Source organism: Hemicordylus capensis, chromosome 8 (assembly GCF_027244095.1).
Source record: "Hemicordylus capensis ecotype Gifberg chromosome 8, rHemCap1.1.pri, whole genome shotgun sequence".
NCBI lineage: Eukaryota > Metazoa > Chordata > Lepidosauria > Squamata > Cordylidae > Hemicordylus > Hemicordylus capensis.
This window is the reverse complement of record NC_069664.1, coordinates 29,155,800-29,175,008: the sequence shown is the minus strand read 5'-3', so window position 1 is coordinate 29,175,008 and position 19,209 is coordinate 29,155,800. Positions and strand designations below refer to the sequence as shown.

General features: G+C 49.0%; 1 protein-coding gene across 3 annotated transcripts in view; it reads right to left on the bottom strand.

The window, feature by feature from the left end:
• Window positions 1-326: 326 nt before the first annotated feature.
• The window catches only part of MCAM (melanoma cell adhesion molecule), a 41,675-nt gene continuing 22,792 nt past the window's right edge, over window positions 327-19,209 (bottom strand). For 2 of the 3 annotated variants that reach the window (XM_053269187.1, XM_053269186.1), the window contains exons 3-16: window positions 16,169-16,379; window positions 15,869-15,933; window positions 15,312-15,399; window positions 13,755-13,934; window positions 12,862-12,989; window positions 11,725-11,875; window positions 10,219-10,334; window positions 8,920-9,061; window positions 8,679-8,824; window positions 7,748-7,889; window positions 6,637-6,678; window positions 3,877-4,015; window positions 3,126-3,243; window positions 327-2,294 (exon numbers count right to left, since the gene is read on the bottom strand). In XM_053269187.1, coding sequence (XP_053125162.1) covers window positions 2,265-2,294; window positions 3,126-3,243; window positions 3,877-4,015; window positions 6,637-6,678; window positions 7,748-7,889; window positions 8,679-8,824; window positions 8,920-9,061; window positions 10,219-10,334; window positions 11,725-11,875; window positions 12,862-12,989; window positions 13,755-13,934; window positions 15,312-15,399; window positions 15,869-15,933; window positions 16,169-16,379 — 1,698 coding nt within the window. In that variant the 3' untranslated portion in view covers window positions 327-2,264. The remainder of the gene's footprint in view (window positions 2,295-3,125; window positions 3,244-3,876; window positions 4,016-6,636; window positions 6,679-7,747; window positions 7,890-8,678; window positions 8,825-8,919; window positions 9,062-10,218; window positions 10,335-11,724; window positions 11,876-12,861; window positions 12,990-13,754; window positions 13,935-15,311; window positions 15,400-15,868; window positions 15,934-16,168; window positions 16,380-19,209) is intronic. The other variant, XM_053269188.1, reaches the window with a different exon arrangement.

Here is a 19,209-nt window from a genome sequence, read left to right as displayed (position 1 = left end):
CACATTGCGACAGAGAGGCAGTTGCTGCAGTGAGAAGATTAACCAAGATCTGCCTTTTAGGGTCATTTTTGTTAACAAGGTAGTTAAAGGTGGGCTTTTCCTCTCAGACAAAATGTCTTTGGATCAAGGGGTGAGAGAAATGAAACCTACCAACCAAAACATGGTTTCAGTTAGTGTATTGATGCCAGTCTCAACCACATATGCAAGAAACTTCATATCTGAACCGAGATTCAAGAATAGAAACTTGATTTGGGACAGTGTTTTGTAGCAGTTCTATTTCTCCCCTCCTTGTGTATACTGTTATTAGTAAAGCTCTGATTCTTGAACACTTTTTAGCTTTTTATTTTTCATAATTATATATATATATATATATAAAAACCCTGCAACTCAGACACTCTTAAATTTACACGCACATCAACAAAAATATATATAACAAAAGCATCTTGTCTTGTTTGATAATTTTCTAGCTTACAAGTAAAGCGCAAGACCCCATTTTCTCCCCCCTGGTTTTGGGTGATGAGTTTGCCTACTACTTTGAACCACTACAGAAACAAGTGTGTTCAAACAAAATCTTAACTCGCTTGCTCAGTTTGTGTTTGAGTTTGCAGAAGACGGGAAATATGATTTGAGAGCACAATTATGGATAGAAGCAGGTGCCTAGAGTATATGGCCATATTGAATTGGGAAGTGCGAGAGAGAAGCAGTAGGGCTTGTCCAAGCACTGGGCCAGTGGTGAGGAGAACCCTATACTGCCTAAGTAATATTAAGAATGACAGGTATGTCAGCTTCCACCTGCAGGCTGTAGCAGAGAGCATCCACTCTGTTCAAGTGTTCAGTGTCACCAGCATGGTTATCTTCTTGAGGAGGGGTGGAAGTTTTGCAAGATTAAAAAATATGTAGAAACCATCCCCTTACTTTTGACACTAGTGCAGGGGAGTAGTAAGGAAAGGACATTTCACTGACTTGCTTTTCTCCTACTGCAGTCCGGTTTCATGTGTGTTTTCCAAAGACTGATGAGTTCTTCACCCCTAAGTAAGGTCTCACAGGAGTTGGCTGTCTCAAATTATCATGTACAAACACCAAAAGCTATACATTTTGCAGCTAGAGAAGCTTCTCCATACAGAACAAGTAGACCTTGTTAAATGTGGTTTCAGCATTTGCAGTTTCACGTATTCATGCTTTAAAAATAAGCACCAGATTCAATATTCGCAGTAGGGTGTTCTGCATATCTGTGGTTTTGAACTTTACCTTTGGACCCTTAACTTGAAGCCTTGACCTTGAATGTTGTGGGGTGAAGGAACTCCTGTGTGTGTTCACTTCAATCCTGTGATGCCTCTCTGGCCAACTTGCAAAGCAGCAGTCTGGCCTGGAGTTTGTGCTGCTAAGTGCTGACCTTAACTGTGGGGGTGAGGAAGCAATTACAGTACTGTATGCATTACTGGAGGAGCGGGAGAGTGCAAGATCTGAGGTGGCCACAGTACACTGCTGCGCTCCATCCTTATTTCTGCTTTTTTGGATCATTTCCCAGGCTCTGGAACCTAGCCCCCCAATTCCCATAGATGCACGGCCTTGTTAGTAATGGCTTCATTATTTGCAGTCGTGAGGAATGGAACCCCCGTGAAGGGCTAACTTCCTTGAGAACCTCCTCCGAGCTTCCACATCCCCTTTGAGGGCAGGGTCCTTCCTTAGCACTTTGCCTACTTCAAACCGGACCAGTCCAAGGAAGAGCTTGTGGGGAGCATGGCTTTTAACAATTGGGTAGCCTAGATCCAGTCTTACTGGAAACGAAAAGTCTTGTTGTGGTTCTCTAATTCTACTAACAGGCAAGGAGCCTTAACAAGAGACGTGTTTAGCTTTCCACGATCCAGCTGGGCAAGTACTTGGCTGTTGGCTTTAAATTTTTTCTAAAACAGAAACTGTAGGGGGGAAAAAACAAAACACCAAAAAACCCCACAAAAGCTAACACGAAAAGTTGGATGGAGCACAGGTTTCCTTACCAGCTGCGGAACAAAGATGCTCTGGAATATATGTATTTTTAAGTTTCATTTTGGTCTGCAAGAGCAAAAATGCCTGTCCTGTTTCAGCTCATTTTGTTATCCTTCAGACTCCTTGGTGGGGGTTGCACAGCCTTCCTCTCTGTCGAGTCACCTTGTGCATTTGCTGCTGGGCCTCTGAAGGGCTCTGGCCACGGGAGCAGGGGGGGCGAGGGCGTTCCGAGGGGCAGGAGGAGTCTCGAACAAGAAGGTGGGCTGCCGTCTCGCTCCTCAGTTCCTCAGATCGATGTATTTCTCTCCCTTTTAGGGCAGAAAGCGGGGTGGGGGGAGTTACATGGTAATTCGTGACCAGTGAAAAAGCAAACCCACATTTGGCATGTCCTGCCATGTAAGGAACATGCTGGGCAGTCAGGGTAGGAGATGGCAGCCGTTTGGTGGATGAGTGGGCGTGGAGGCATAGCCAAGCAGGTGATGGAGCCAGTGTCTGAACTGAAATGTCACTAGTCCTCTGAAGAGATGGCAGACTACAAGGCAGGCCTGGCTCTGGAGGCAAGGGCAGCAGTCGGGGGGGAGGGGACGACATCTGGAGCAGGAGGGAAGAGGAGAGCACAGGGACCAGCGGGCAGGTTGCATGCACATCACGGCAAGGTGGAGGGCAGAGACCTGTGCCTGCCAAACAGGGAACTCCTGTGTGGCCACACTGCATTCCTCCTGGAAGATGTGCAAGGCCATGGGCAATCAAAAACCCACCTGTAGCCCCATGCCAAGGGGGCGTGGAGGGGGAGAGGCAGGCCAGGGTTGCCTTCCCTGGGCACAGAGACCGTCCCCTCCTAGCTAGGAAGTGTGGACTAAGGAAGGGCTGAGGGTCCCATAACCCTGAAGGTCTGCAAGGGAAGGCTGTGAGCCCCAACCTCTGCCCGGGTGCAGATCATGAATGCCCCTCTTGCAGGTATCTGTTCCTGAATGGGCGGTATGTGGCTAGAGGGGGTCACACATCATGAAGACACCAGGCCACGGGAACCCCTTCCCAGGCTTTGGAGGAGAGCTCCCTGCCTGAAAGCCACTGTCCCCTTCACCCTCACCACCTCGGGGTGGGTGGGTGGCAGCACCCGCCATGGCAGTCCGGCCTACCTGGTCACCTGCAGATCTCTTCTCGCTGTCGGCACCCTGCAGCAGCCCCGCCTCTTCAGGAAGTTTATCTGACTTGACTTCAACTACAATCTCGTCTTTATGGGCTTCAGGCTTTGTGCTGGGGAGGATGGAGGGGGAGAGTGTTGAGAGGAACGCATTCAGCCTGGGGGTCTCCGTGAGGAGCTGTCCAGCACAGAGGAGGACACTTGGGCAACCTCCAGATTAGACTACTGTGAGATGTGGGGCTGTGCTTGAAGACTGCTCAGCAATGGCAGCTAGTTCATTGAACTGCTCCCTGGGGCTGGCTGATGGGAACATCCCTTTCCTTACTCTCTTTCAGCGTGCCATTCAAGAACCCTGGCTGCTGATCGTCAAGAACCCTGCCTTGCCTGGGACCTGGACACCTCCCACTTCTCAGTGCTCTGAAGCATCTTCTCAAGCAGGGGCAACTGCGGGGCAGGGGCTTCTCAGTGGTGGCCCCTCACTTAGGGAATGTTGTCCCCAGCAAGGCTTGCCTGGGGCCCACTCAGGTGTCTTTTTGGTGCCAGTGTGTCTTCAGACTCGCCAGCACGGGCTGGCTCTGCTTCCCTATCCAACACCACTGGGCCAAAGATGGCGGGTCCTAGAGCAGCTCGAGCCCCACCCCCGAGGTCAGGAGCAGCAAGCCTCTTGGTGCCATGAGATGGGAAAGCGTGGTCTCCGGCGGGCGGAAGGGGAGAAGGCAGGGGTGCAAAGGAGGGGTTGCACTTACATCTCCTGTTTGCCGGAGCGCCCACACGGCAGTTTCCCCTTCTTGTGCAGGAAGTAAAGGACGGCCCCCAGCAGGGCAATCGCCAGGATGCAGATGACGATGGGCACAATGATCACACCTTGGCTCTCTGAGCCTTGTTCTGTTGTGGGAGGGAGGGAGGGAGGGAGGAGAAACACACACAGCATCAAGCTTCTGGAATCCAGAAAACAGACCTCAATCTTTCCCCAACGCCTCTGAAGGCTTTAGTTTGAGGAAGGCTGAGTCCAGGAAACTAAAGTAGAAGCAAGCAGCCAGAAAGCGCCATGAAGAGGACTTTCCCACAGAACTGCGGTGTTCTGGCCTGTTAAAAAAAGGGTCTTTTGGAAGGAATTAAACCAATGGCTTCACATTGCTCTTGACGGTCTTCATGGACATTTCCATGCTACGCACAGGCTGCTGTCGAGAGGAAGAGGGTCTTCTACAGCTTTTCAGGGCACCAAAGCAAACAGCACACCAGGGGTAGTGGGAGGCAGGCTCAGTCTTGTGGCAAGCTGCCTCCCCCACCCTCCCCGGAGCAAAACGAGCCCACCATGGATGGCCCAGGGGGACCTGGATATGCTACTGCCCAGACTGTGTGCTGCAATTCCCAGGGAGCCCAGAAAAGCCTAAGTAGCTGGCATTCAAATTCAGCTTCTGTTTCTCCTTTTTTAAAAGGCAAGTTTCTAGCCCACATGTCTACGACAGGAAAATCCGAACTGACCAACTTCCATTCCAGGGTTCCAGAGTGGGACAGACCACTTCTGGGAAGGACTGCCCCACGCTGAAACTACTAGAAGATACTATGCTTTAAAACAATGTACGATAGTCTAGACATGCCAAAATCTCAAAAAACAGTGAGACTCTCAGGAGCTGAATAAGATGTCCCAGAGGGGCAGAAGCCCATGCAACTCTTGTCCTCCCTGTGACTTAGAGGAGACAGGGGGGAGAAACCACCACACACAAAGCAGAATCATGCATGTTGACTTCGTGCCTGTGACCTTTACTTTTTGCAAAATGAGGCATACTTTGGTGCAAACCACCTTAAAAAAAAGAAAAGGGGAAAAAAGCAGAACAAAAACTACCCCACAGTGCTATGACTGTTGCCTTTGGGTCGGGACTTGCAGGATTGTCCCGCCCAAGGTGTGGAAGCAGTAAGAGCATGCGTGGAGTCCACGGGCTGGGGAGGCCCCTCGGAGCAGCTGCCCCAGGCAAGAGAGGATACCTTTCTCCAGGCCCCTTCCAGCTGTGGCATTCTGGGCCTCTCCAGGAGTTTGGGGAGTTGATGTCTGGTTGTACCCAAACCCTGAAGTCTCATTTCCTGGCAAGGTGGGGAGGGGGGAAACATCTGGACAGGAGTGGGTGGAGAATGGAGGCAGGGTTAATGATAACATCGAGTACAAAGCATTGTGGGAAGCTCAGCTTACTGGAACTCGATGGGTTTCCAGCCGGGGGGGTGATGGCTTAATGTGACTTTACCTCTACCTTTTTATTTTCTATTTTTTGAGGGCCAGGGATTAAAATTATTATACATGCACCTAATGCTGCAGCCGGGCCAGCTAACGGCTCAGCAGGGAAATGCTTGACTATCAAGCAAGAGGTTGCTGCTTTGAATCCCCACTGGTACAACGATATTGGGCACAGCGATATAGGAAGGTGCTGAAAGGCATCATCTCCTACTGTGTGGGAGGAGGCAATGGGAAACTCCTCCTGTATTCTACCAGCGACAACCACAGGTCTCTGTGGGCACCAGGAGTCGAAATCGACTCGACAGCACACTTTACCTTTTTAATGCTGCAGCCACCTAATGGTGCAGTGGGGAAATGACTGGACTAGCAAGCCAGAGGTTGCTGGTTCGAATCCCTGCTGGTATGTTTCCCAGACTATGGGAAACTCCTATATTGGGCAGCAGCGATATAGGAAGACGCTGAAAGGCATCATCTCATGCTGCATGGGAGGAGGCAATGGTCAACCCCTCCTGTATTCCCCCAAAGGCAACCACAGGGCTCTGTGGGCGCCAGGAGTCGACACCGACTCGACGGCACACTCTACTTCACTAATGCTGTAATGTGTGTGTTCCATGCTATATAAGCTATCGCAGGTTTTCAAAAGCTGGGGCACACTGGGAGACTGACCTTGAAGCATTTCAACCGAAAAGATAAGGCACTGTGCCAGTTCACCCACATGGCTGGGTTGAAGGGAGACTGAGGCCACCTCCGTATCTGCGGACAGGTATAGCACAGGGCCTCCCCAGGCGTTGGGGCCTTGAAAACCAACTGCTCTCCTCTTCTGCTCTGCCACCAGGATACTTGTTTCACAGTGGCTGGGGACAGAGGGGAGTCACTCCCCTCTTGCCCTTATTCCTGGGGGGTCTCTATCGGAGGTCTTTGGTGCCAGGTTTGGGCAGGGGGGCTTTTCCTGACCAATCCTAATGTTATTTTACTTGATCAGCCCCTCCCATGTTTCATCTGTCTTGAGCGCATCCTTCCTTTCCAGCATCATGGAAGCGAAGGCAATGGACATGGGGTCCCAAGGGGTCTCCCATCTGGACCAAACCATAGCCCCGGCTTAGCATCAGCTTTCACACCATGCCTAGGGATCGCCTCACCATCAGGCATGGGCCCTCCGGGCTGCCCCAACCCAGCCTCGTCCACTGTGCAAGCTCTCTTCTGTGGTTGGCGTTCAGAATGTTGTCAGAGTGAAAGACCCATTCCCCAGTAGTTACAGCAGGAAGGAGGAACTTACTGGTGCTCGTGGGGGAGCCTGCCGTTGTCTGCTCTTCTATCCCTAAACAGAGAGAGAGAGAGAAGCATGTAGCGGGGGGCTTGTACCTTAGGCTGTGCTGTAAGAGATTCAGAATCATCTGAATCAGGCAAGGAAAGAATTACGACTACGCCAGAACTCACCAGAGGAGTTTGGATGTTGAGCAGGGAAGCTCCACAATACATCTCTCTGGTCTGCCACATGCGAAACACACACAATAGGACAGAGGTAGGGGTGTGCATGGACCTGTTTTGCATGGCATTTTGCACATGGACCTGTTTTGCATGGCATTTTGCACAGTTTGTTCCGAATGCAAACCAAATTTGGACTGAACCGCGGGTCTGCATATTGGCTCGACAAAACCCACTGGCTGGCCTGGTCGGTTCAACCGAACAAGCTCGAACCCGTTTGGCAGTTGGTGCTGCAGCATAAAGGGGAATTCTTTAAAAAGGGCTTGCTGGTGAGGGCAGCGTGGCGGTAATTAATTAATTAAAACAGCAACTAAAAAGATGCTCCTGATTAATTCATAAATTGAGGCAGGGCATGATGGGAGCTGTAGTCCAACAACAACTGGAGAGCCTCAGATCGGCCCCCCTGGATCAATCAGCTAAACATTGCATGAGGGAGTCTACAGTCCCATTCATCGGCAGGAGTTTCAAGGTTCGCCAGGAGAGCTCTAGCTCAGATCTTCAGAGATGCCCTCCAGCCATTCTCTGAGCCTTACAGCACCCCACCCACACCCTGGCAGCCTGGGCATGCTGCTTTCCAACGGAAAGGATGTCCAACGGCAGGTCAAGGGCTAGTACAGGAATCAGAGCTGAAGGACACCATGAGTTCTTGGACAGTGGAACAGCCTGCCTCATGCAGCAATGGGCTGCCCTGCCCCGGAGGCTTTCAAACAGGGGCCGGACAGCCCTCTCTCAGGGAAGCTTTTGCAGTTTCCTGCCTGAAAGCAGCGGGCAGGAGCAGAAGACCTCCCCCTCCTCTATGGCTTGAGGAGCTCACGCCCCACTTCCGCAACTGCCAGACCTTTTCAGAAATACCCCACACACACCCCCACTGCATCATCTCAGGCCAAAAGGAAAGGACTTACTCGGCCTCATCTTGAACCTGTGAGAAGCTTCGCCTTGATTGTTCCTGGCCGAGCACCTGATTTCCGATTCCAGGATCTCCTTGGTGACGAAGACGGAGAACGTGCTGTTGCGTTGCTCATTGCTGACGTCAGTGGTTATAATCTACAGGGAGGCAAGATCCAGGAGATTATTATTTTTTAAGTGTAAGCCAAACAATTCTGTTTAAGAGAACAAACTGAAGGGCTTGATTAATTTAAAAAAAAAAACCAAAAGGAGGACAAGAAGGTAAAATGCCACAAATGTAGAGGTGCAGATGCAGGTTACAGGTGTAAACTTTCCAGGGCATTTAAAGCACCAGAACAGAGAACAGGGCCCAGCAACTGAGGTTCTTTAGCAACTGCTGGACTACAACTCCCATCATCCCCAGCCACAATCTATTGTGTTTAACAGGTGCCTCACAATCACAAGAAAAATCTCCTTGCTATTGCTATACTTTCTGTTCCTAAGCCATTGTTTTTTTCCTAGGAATATGAATATAGATAGATAGATAGATAGACAGATAGATAGATAGATATTAACACATTTGTATACTGCCCCAAAAGCAAGTCTCAGGGCAGTTTACAACAAAGCAATAAAAACAGATAAAAAGATTAAAACATGACAACAATTAAAATTTTAAAAATGGCAAAACCAAAAAACTTCTTAGCAACAATTGCAGGAATTAGGAACTGTAACAATGATACTGCATAAAATGAGAGGATAAAGGCCAAACTTTATCAATACCAACAGACTCTACTTCTGCCTCTGTTCATGGGGGGGGGAGAGGGAGGAGCTGAACCGCAGACCCCCTGCCCCGCAACTGATACGCGGAGTTCTTTAATAGGCACCAGGATCTCCTGGCATCTGTGTTTGGAACCCCAACAGCTGCCCCCCCCCGCCCGCCTTCCTCACCGTCGAATTGGGCATCAGTGTCGAGTTGACGGAGGTGGTCCACAGGATGCTGGGTCTAGGGTTGGAGACAGCCGCACAGGTAAGGCTCAGCAGCTTGCCCTCGTGCACGAACACCACTTCCTCCACTGGGAACAGTCGGGGCTTTGCTGGAAGGAAAATGCAGCGGCAGCTCAGAGTGGGCGCCGCCTCCTCAGCCAGGGTGGGAAGGGGAGAGCGGTGGCCACGGTGGGGGGGTGCTTACAATGCACGTTCACGGAAACCTGCTTCCGGTGGGAGAGGCCAGGGATCTCTGGCACCGACACGATGCAACTGTAGCTGCCTGAAGCCTCGTGAGTCACGTCAGTGATGTTCAGGACGCGCTCTCTCACGATCACCTTCCCCTCCTGGAAAGGAAGACCGGGGGGACGGGGCAGGGGAGCAAAGGTGGGAGGAGTGGATGAGAAGAGAAGGAAGCGGGTTTCTTGTGAGCCAAGAAGCAGTCGAGGACAAGAGACAAAGGAAAAGAAGCCAGCGGGGTGTCATTTCTCTACTCGTGAGTGAGGGAACCTAGCATTTCAACACATGCAAGCGAGGAGGAGAGCTAGTCTGGTGGTAGCAAGCGTCACTTGTCCCCTATGGTAAGCAGGGTCTGCCCTGGTTTGCATTTGAAAGGGAGACTAGAAGTGTGAGCACTGGAAGAGATTCCCCTTAGGGGATGATGGAGCCGCTCTGGGAAGAGCAGAAGGTTTCAAGTTCCCTCCCTGGCAGCATCTCCAAGATAGGGCTGAGAGAGATTCCTGCCTGCAACCTTGGAGAAGCCGCTGCCAGTCTGTGAAGACAATACTGAGCAAGATAGACCAATGGTCTGACTCAGTATGTGGCAGTTTCCTATGTACCTATGTTAATCCTCAGAGTGGGCTGAGCATCCCTTGCATATATTCAGAATCCTCAAGCAAATAAAACATAAATGCTAAAAATAAAATTGACAAACGCCGAGGACAGGCAGCTCTGATCTCCCCCCACCCCACCTTGGATTCTGGTCCCCCCGCCCCGTCCATATTCCACCCCACTCTGGTTTGGAAGCAACTGGCCTACGGAGTCTCATTAATCCAACCGGATTTGCTCAGAGAACCAGGCTGACCTTAAAACCAGACACCCCACCTCACCCCACTGGCCATCTTCCCATTTCTTGCCAGGTGCCTCCTGAACAAGCCCACTGGCAGGGAGGAGAGTTTTGTTCTTTTCCTGTAATTATTTATACAGGAGAGCGTTCAAAAACGACCCCTTCCCCTCCTCCACAGTCTGAATGGGTACCTCTACCGCCGCAGCCTGCAATCTGCTCAGGCCCGGCTGCTCAGCTTGCAAGATGGAACCGGCTCCGGCCAAGATGCTCCGGCCATCAGGGACATCATAGCCAGAGCTGGCTCCAGCCACGAGCGGCCCAGCTGCGGGTTCAGTGGCCCCGCCACACTAAAGGCACTGGCCGTCTTGGCCACAGGGAAGGCAGTCTAGAGCCAAGCTGTCTGCAGCCAACACTCAACCAACCCTCAACCAAGAATACCTTTTTCCACTGGAATTCCAAAGGCTTGGAGCTGCTTGACCCACAGGTAAGCAGCAAATTGTCTCCCTCCTTCAGGTGTCTGGGCGGGTCCTTGGTGATGGTAGGTATTTCGAGGTCTGGGGGAGAGTAATTATTTCTCTCAGGCGCAAGGAAAGAGATCTCTGCCCTGAGCCATCTTTGCTTCTTTGGTCAGAACACATCACAGAGCCCTGATCCAGTTATTTCTTCCAGGTACTCGTCCAGGTTCCCTGCTCCTCCGATCACTTTTTTTTAAAAAAGAAGACTTTGCTTTGCAACTATGCTGGATTGAGAACTGGCCACTAAGAGATTGTACCCAGAAATACATACAAATCAATAAACCAACCACCAGCAGGGGAACCTGGAAATGCGCCTAGCCCAGATCACGTGCTGATTGATGGAGAGCAGTTTGTGCATCGTGAGAAACAGGGGAGCTCAATCGTGGCAGGAAGGATCCCAAAGGATCCACTTGCAGAGGTGGTTCCCTGCCATGCCTCTGCATGGTTTGTGGCTCTCCTTCCAGGAAGTCAGCCCGATTGGGAGCAGGGAACTGTGATGGCCTCACTGGACCAGCCGTTATTGGGCTGGTCAATTTCTAGCAATGCAGAGACGCAACACAATGAACTCGGTTTCAGTACTGCACCAGAGGATTCCAGGGGACCTCTGAGCTCACACCCAAAAGTCAAAACAGATTTCCCGGTTGCAATGGAGAGGTCAACTCTGGCCTAGCTGTGCATTTTCAAGTCAACCAAACCAGCCACCCTTCTGACTTCACTTGGGGCCCTGTGTTTCCACATGGAAATCGTGACGGATGTCACAGCTGCAAAGGGGAGGTTGCCTTTGTTATTTATATACCACTTTTCAACAAAAGGTTCTCAAAGCGGTTTACACATAAAAGAGTAAATGGTTCCCTGTCCCCAAAGGGCTGACGGTCTCCAGAGAAGCCCAAGGGAGACCTCAGCCACAGCCACTGGATGGGGGCCCTGATGGGGCTGAACAGGGCTGGCTGCTGCTTAATAGAATGAGAACCGCCACTAGGAAAGGTGCCTCTTTGCCCAGTCAACCTTTGGTCAGCCTTGACCCCACCCAGCCATTTTCCGTGAGGCCAGGTGAGCCACCTAAAACCAGACCCCCCCTTTGGACATTGTGGCTGGACAGGATGGGAGTTCTAGTCCAACAGCATCTGGGAACCTTAGGGTGGGCATCCCCGAGATTCGCTTAAGAACATGTTGGCAGACTAAAAAGGTGTCCTGGTCAGCAGACATTAAAAATAAGGAAATGCATTTTTTTAACCTGTACTTCAAAAATTGCATCTCAGAAGAAGAGGCATGCCCTTCAGTCTTAGGGAGAATGTTGAATGCCTCTTCTAAGCTCTGCTATGAGACACGAATCCATCACAAAGGGAGTTTCCCATCTTCTTCAGAATTATTTCCTCTCATCTGCAAATTCCCTCCACTTTGATCCATCAAGGCTGCAAGCTATACTCACAGTTCACAGACAGTTTCACATCCGCCTTCAGCTCATCCATGGACTGCAAGTCGAATGCCTGGCACTGGTAGAGACCACTGTCCTTCCTCATGACATTTTCCAAGACCAGCTTGCCAGTGTCAGTACTCTGCAGCTTCTCTTCTGTCCCGTTCTCCAGCGTACAAGAAAAAGAACAAGCTGCTTAACAAGCTCGTCATCATCATAAGAGCAGCCCTGCTGGAGCAGGGCCCAAGAAGGCCCATCCAGTCCAGCACCCTGTTTCACACAGTGGCCCACCAGATGCCTCTGAGAAGCCCACAGGCAAGAGGTAAGTGCATGCCCTCTTTCCTGCTGTTGCTCCCCTGCAACCGGTATTTAGAGGCATCTTTCCCTATAGCTGCCAGACAAGTAGCCATTGATAGACCTGTCCTCCTTGAATTTGTCTAAGCCCCTTTTGAAGCCATCCAAGCTAGTGGCCATCACATCCCGTGCTGAGAATTCCATAGATTAATTACCCACTGTGTGAAAAAGTACTTCCTTTGGTTTATCCTAAATTTCTTGGCAATCAGCTTCATGGGATGACCCCTGATTCTAGTGCTGTGAGAGAGGAAGAAAAAAATTCTCCCTGTCCACTCTCTCCACTCCAAGCATAATTGTATACACCTCGATCATGTCTCCCTGCAGTCACCTCTTTTCCAAACTAAAGAGCCCCAGATGCTGTATCCTTCCTTCATAAGGAAGGTGCTCCAGGCCCTTGACCATCTTGGTTGTCCTCTTCTGCACCTTTTCCAGTTCTACAACGTCAAGATATGGTGACCAGAACAGTACTCCAAATGTGGCTGCACCACAGATTTGTATAAGGGCATTATAATATTAGCATTTTTATTTTCAATCCCCTTCCTAATGATCCCTACAGCTCATGACAGACGGACAGACAGACAGATGGGCCCTGGCTTGGCACCATGACAGAGGGCTGTGTTCGTTGAATCCATGGTGCCCTCTAACAGAGATTCCCAAATGTTGTTGCCTGCAACTCCCATAATCCCCAAGCAAAAGCCATTGCAGCTGGGGATTCTGGGAGTTGTAGTCAACATCTGGGAATCCCTGTTAGAGGGAACACTGGTTGGACCTCATCTCTCCTGGGAGGCACACACTCACCTTCACTCTGAAGAACGTGTATTCAGGTGGTGGGTTCCCATCGCCTTCACAGAGCAGAGTCACCTTATCACCTTCCTTTATCTCTCGGTTGGGCTCACTGATCACAAAGCTGATGTTCACAGAGGGGTCTAGCAGGAAGGGCAAAGAAAACAATCTATTTAGTCTTCTGGAGTTCCTGCTCATAAGAACAGCCCTGCTGGATCAGGCCCAAGGAGGCCCATCTAGTCTAGCATCCTGTTTTGCACAATGGCCCACCAGATGCCACAGGCAGGAGTTGAGGGCATGGGCTCTCTCTTGCTGTGACTCCCCTGCAACTGGTATTCGGAGGCAACCTGCCTTTGAGGCTGGAGGTGGCCTATAGACCTCTCCTCAGTGAAGTTATCCAAACCCCTCTTAAAGCCAACCAGGTTGTTGGCTTTCACCACATCTCGTGGCAGAGAATTCCGCAAGTTGATTATGCGTTGTGTGAAAAAGTACTTCCGTTTGTATGTCCTAGATTTCCTGCAATCAATTTCATGGGATGACGCCTGGTTCTAGTGTTAGGTGAGAGGGAGAAGAATTTCTCTCTCTCTCCTTTCTCCACCCTATGCATGACCTTGATCATGTCTCCCCACCGTCGTCTTTTTTCTAAACTAAAAAGCCCCAGGTGTTGTAGCCTTGCCTCATAAGCCTTGGCCTCAAAGGGCTTTGCCACTCACGTTCTTCTCCTGACCTGATCTTTGCATGGCACTTACAGGACTATTGCACATACGGCACATTTTTAGGGGGGGCACAAGTTGTTTTCAGATGCAGGGAAGCGTGGCACAACCTTCCTCTTCCATTTACTGACAGAAATGTAAGCAATTAGCCAGCAGCAACATGTCCCCCCACCTCACCCTTCCCAGGACACTTACAATTAACACTGATATTGAATGCATTTGATCTGGACGTCTTGTTGGCTCCCATCAGGCTGTAGTTGACTTGGCAGTGGAAGATGGCCTTGCGATCCTCCTTGGTGACTTGTGCTGACAGGCTGCTGCTGACCGTGAACAGGCCACTGGACTCCTTGGTGATTGTAAAGCGGATGTTGATTTCTGGGGGTGGGTGGGTAGGGGAAGCAAGGGGAAAACCCGGGGTTGGTACTTGGTATCCATTCTGAATTACTTCCCGTGAACTCAGAACAGTTCAAATTCTCCTTTGCCACTAAGTTATATTGCTTCTGGCCCTGTGGGCTCTAAACTGAGATGCAAGTGGATTGGATGGGACGTGGTGCCCCTAAGTCACTAGGTGGCTGCTTTTATGGACGCTGAAATTTTGCTCTCTGCTGTTCAAGACGCAATAGCTGAACTGATCTGATTAGGGGCAACCAGAGACCGAGTCTTTCTGGGAGTGACTCCCAAGTTATGGAAATCTCTCCCCTGGGAAATCCACCAAGCCCCCTCACTTCCTGATTTCAGATGAACTCTGAAAACCTTTTATGTCTGAAAGACATTTTGATATATATTTTATTACCACTAACTCTTCTATCAGTAATTAGATTAAGCTGGATTTTTAGGCTGATCTAACTACAAGAAATGGTTGTTATTTCTTTTAATTGATTATTGTATATTTTGTTTAGATTTCTCTCTGTAAGCAGTCTTTGGAAAGACTGCTTTGGAAAGATTTTTGAAGTGGGGTATAAAAAGCATACCATACATAAACAAGCACACTCACAGAACTGGCATCTCAAAAGCAAGTGCTGTGTTGACAAGGGAATACTTTGCACAAATGAATTACTTTTAAAATGTATTTTATTGTTTTTGGAGAGCCACTTTGGTTATAATTTGTAGAAAAGCAGAGTATAAATACAGCGAGTAAGTAAATTTAACAGAATAGGGATGCCTCTCTGGTTTGCTCCGATTACAGCAATATTGGCCCCGACAAGCAAAGTCTGTGACCAGTAATTCCAGTTCCTTCGCACAGCCGACACACAACACACACCCAACTTCTTCCTTCAGTCTTTTGTTTCCCTTTTATCTCATTTCTTATCTTCCTGCTTCTCTGAATGAAGTCAGAGGGCTAGATTTTAAACAGTTCCACAGAGGCCCAGAACAGCAGCAACAGGGACATTCCCTAATTGGCAAGAGCCCTCTTTTCTTCACAATACATTTTTCGCCACCAAAAGAGACAAAATGTCTGTTTCTGCAAAACTATTTGTCCTTATTTTAATTACTCGTTCTTCTCCATTTCTGTTATTATGTATATAGATAATGCAAGACCTTAATAACCTGCTGCTAGGAGAAGGAAGAAACAAAAACGAGCATTGATGGATCAGCAACTAAGATCTCTGGCCCTGATGATTTACTTTGCCCCTGACCTGCTCCTCCTCAACTCCTACCTTCCACTATTTATTCCCTAAAACACCCTGCAACCCATATGGCGTGATAACCATCACACACACACACACCTGGCTTCAATTGCGAGAGACTTACCCTCTCCATCAGACTCCAGAAGATTCTCGTCCTTGTACCACGTGATGGCTGGAGTGGGGTAGCCGTTGCGACTGACGCAAACTGCAATCTGGAAAAGACAGACACAAACACTACATCATCTTACAGGCTAAGGACCCGTTGGCTAACATACTGGTTTGGCCACTGTGGCTGGGGATGATGGGAGTTGTAGCCCAACCACATCCAGGGATGCAAGTTTGAGAACCCCTGCTATAACCTCCTCCCCCCCAAAGTGGGGCGTGTGATTACTTGTTTGGCACAATTTGTTCGGTGTCCAATAGCCATGGAGCGAGAGAGTGCAAGGAATTCCAAATGCTCAATTGGCTGCAATTTGGAAACCCCACGTGCCTCTGGAGATGGTCCAGTTGTCTGCAAGCCAGCGTGCAGAGGCATAACGGTTAGAAACTTGCAAGGCTTCTGTTTTTAAAAGGAAAGCAGAACACTCTCCGGATGGGGAACCCAGGATACCAAATCATACCAAATCCAGGCTTGCAAAGTTCACCTGCAGATGCACCACGCACACAGAGCTGTGGGCTTACCTCATTCATGACAGAGAGCGACGCTGCACTGTCTGCCACCTTGACCTCAGGAGTCTCTGGGGCTTCTGGAAAAGGAAAGTGCCCACGGGGGAGTGAGTGGGGAGGCAAGCACAGCCTGGGTTGTGCTGGGGGTGGTTGCCCGCTGCCGCAGCATACAGAGGAGTTCAAAGCCAGCAACCCTGCAGCCCACAAGGCACCTCCTCTCCCCACAGAGGTTCAGAACAGAAGGTGCTTGGACAGGCTGGGCACGGGAGCGGCCCCCTACGCCAGCTCAAGGACCAGGGCCATGGCACCACTTACTGGAGACGCGCAGTTCTGTCCGGTTCTCGCCCACGCCAGCGCTGCCGGCCCCGACTTGGCACACGTACACCTTGGCGTCCTGGGGGGTCACCTTGCTGACAGTGAGGGCAAAGTCCTCCCCCATGCGCACCCGGCCCTTCAGTTCCAACTCCTCCGGAGACTCCATGCCTGGGACCATATAGATGATCTTCTTCCGGACATGGGAGTCCATCTGAAACAGTTGCGGGAAGGATGGTAACTAAAAGAGGGGCCAACCGCTCAAAGTCCCTGGACCAAATCTGCCTCCCCCCACAAGGGCTTTACTTGCTTCCCTCCCTCCCTCCCTCCCTCCCTCCCTCTGCAAATGAAAGCGGTAACAGAAGTGAGCGAAGAGCAGCAGATGAGGCTTGCATGTTGAGAGAGGTGGCTCCCCTTTCTCTTTATTTAAAATATTTATACCCCACGCCTCCAGTACACTACTGCTCGGGGCAGCTCACAACAATAAAATATATACCATATACAATAAAAGCAATAAAATTACCAAATTAAGAGAACGAGATAAAAGTCAGGTTAAAAACCACAATCAGTATTAAATTGTAGAATAAAAAATTTTTAAAGCTAAAAATTGAGAATTATAAAAAAACCTAAGAACTAAAGAACCTACCAGATATAACCACAGAAGGGGCATTAAAAAGCCTCTTTAAAAAGATGTGTTTTTAGTTGTTTTTTAAAAACACTGAGGGAGGGAGCATGGCAAAGCTCTTCAGGGAGGGCATTCCAAAGCCAAGGGGCCACAACCAAAAAGGCCCTGTCTCTAGACCCCGCCAACAGTCAAAAAGCAACCCTTCAGGAAATATATAGTTGCCAACCAAAAGCACAGAAAGACACCCCAGGTTGCAAATTACCGGGGAAATGTAATGACCAGAAGGGGGGAAAACAAGTTTCCTCTTTTTTGCCTTTCCAGTGGGGAAACATTGTGCAGAGTCTACCATGGTGGACTCATTTAAAGCCACAGGAAAATAAAAGGCATATTTAAATTTTAAAAATCCATTTATGATTTTGGGAATTCCTAAATAAAAAATAAGTAGAATCATAAACACATATAATCAGGTTTATTATTATCCTGCATGAAAGGTATATAAAATGGTTCTGAGTGTCTGAACACAGTTGTAGAGCTACTTTTTAAAGTTCTTGCCTGAACTGGAACTGAACTGGAGGGTTAAACAAGACTGGTACACTGAAACTGAATTTTTTTAGTGGCTTTTTGGCTCCCAGCTTTAAACCAGAACATGGCAACATCAAGCTGCTGTGGAACACCTTTTCCTTCTCGGAATGATTGTTCAGGGGATGAATTACCACATGGCGGCAGTATTGGACTTCCTGGGAAAGGAATCCAGGCGTCTCGCTTAATTCAGTCTCTTTTTGTTATAGACGATTTTCAGTCCCATTGAGTTGGAATAAAAGTGGCGGTGGTGTTTTTTAACTGGCAACATTCACCGAGCATGGGCATTCTGTTTTGAGAGACAGATCTGCATTGTAACAGGGCTTTTAAAAAGGAGCATTTGGAATGGCAGAGTGGCATGTGATTGTAAGATGCGTGTGTGCAGCATACGTCGCTACAACACTTCTGAGCATTCTGGTTATTAGAAATTAACCCTGCTGATGTTCAGAGACCCTTTCCTCCAATGCATCTCAGACAGTCCCAACACCGATAGCTACACACAGATGAGGGAAATACGTTTGCATAAGCATCTTTAAGCATGATCTACTTCAATTTGGCTTCAGATATTCCCTCAAGGTAAAACAGGCTTGCTAGCAATACTGGAGTCCGAGATTCATGAAGAGCCTGGGCTACTCACTTTACTTTTCACATTGTTGTTATCAGTCTCTTTTAACATCAGCTAACGTAATATTACTTCTCATGACTTGAATTTTTCAACTGCACAAATCTGGTTTGGAACTGCAATTTTTTTCTAGAACTGCAAATGTGTGTGTCTGGTTGCACTTTAAAAAAAAAAAAAAAAGCCCTGCGCTGTAAAAGAAGCCTTAAGGGTTCAGACAGATGGGCCACCTTGCTCAGCACCCTGTTTGCCAAAGGGCGTGGCGAGATGGGCCTTCAGAAAACCCACAAGCAGAGCATGGAGGCAGTGGCTTTCTCCTGCTCCACAGTGGCTGATATTTACAGTTAAACTGCCCCTATGCATGGAAGTTCTATCTAGCAATCATAAAGAATAACTATTATAAAAAGCTTCTCTTCTGCCATGAATACGTTCATAGCCTCCATTTAGCCACCTAAGCTAATAGATGGCTTTAAATCTTGTGGCACCACTTCTAATAAGTTACCTACATGTTGTGTTAAAAAAAAAAAATCCTTCATTTTGTCCTAAATCTTTTCCCCATAGCTTCACTGGATGACACCTAAGTACTAATATTAGGAGAGGACTATCCCAAGGGTTCTCACCCTTCAGTCCCCAGACGTTGCTGGACTACAACTCCTATCATCCCCAACCACAATGACTGGGAATGATGATGAGTTGTGATCCAACCGCATCTGAAAATACAAGGCTGAGAACTCTCTCGCTCTTGCCTTTCCCTCCACACCACGCATTATCCACCTCCAAGATGTCCCTCTTAACTGCCTTTATTTGCTCTTAACCAAGAAGCCCCAAATGCTGATGTGCAACATCACCTCTCTCACACACATCCTGCTGCCCAGAACACCATGCTAGCCTAAGAGACTAACGTGGGCAAATATTGCAACTGTTTATGACGCCAACACCCACCCACAAGCTTCAGGAGTTGCACGGAACTCTGGCAGGAACTATTAGCTGTGGCTGCCAGCTTGGCTTGACATTCTTAGAGCCTCAAATAAAAATGTGTGGCACGGCCCAAGCCAAGAGGAGGGTGACAATGGAAGGCTAGAGGAACGAGGATGATGGGATAATGGGTCAAGGAAAGGCTAATTAGGACAAGAATAAAGAAGAGCTGGGGGAGGACACAGAAGCAGATCATGTGTGGTTGAACTGACTCAAATTTCCCTAAAGGTTGGGATTTATAGAGCA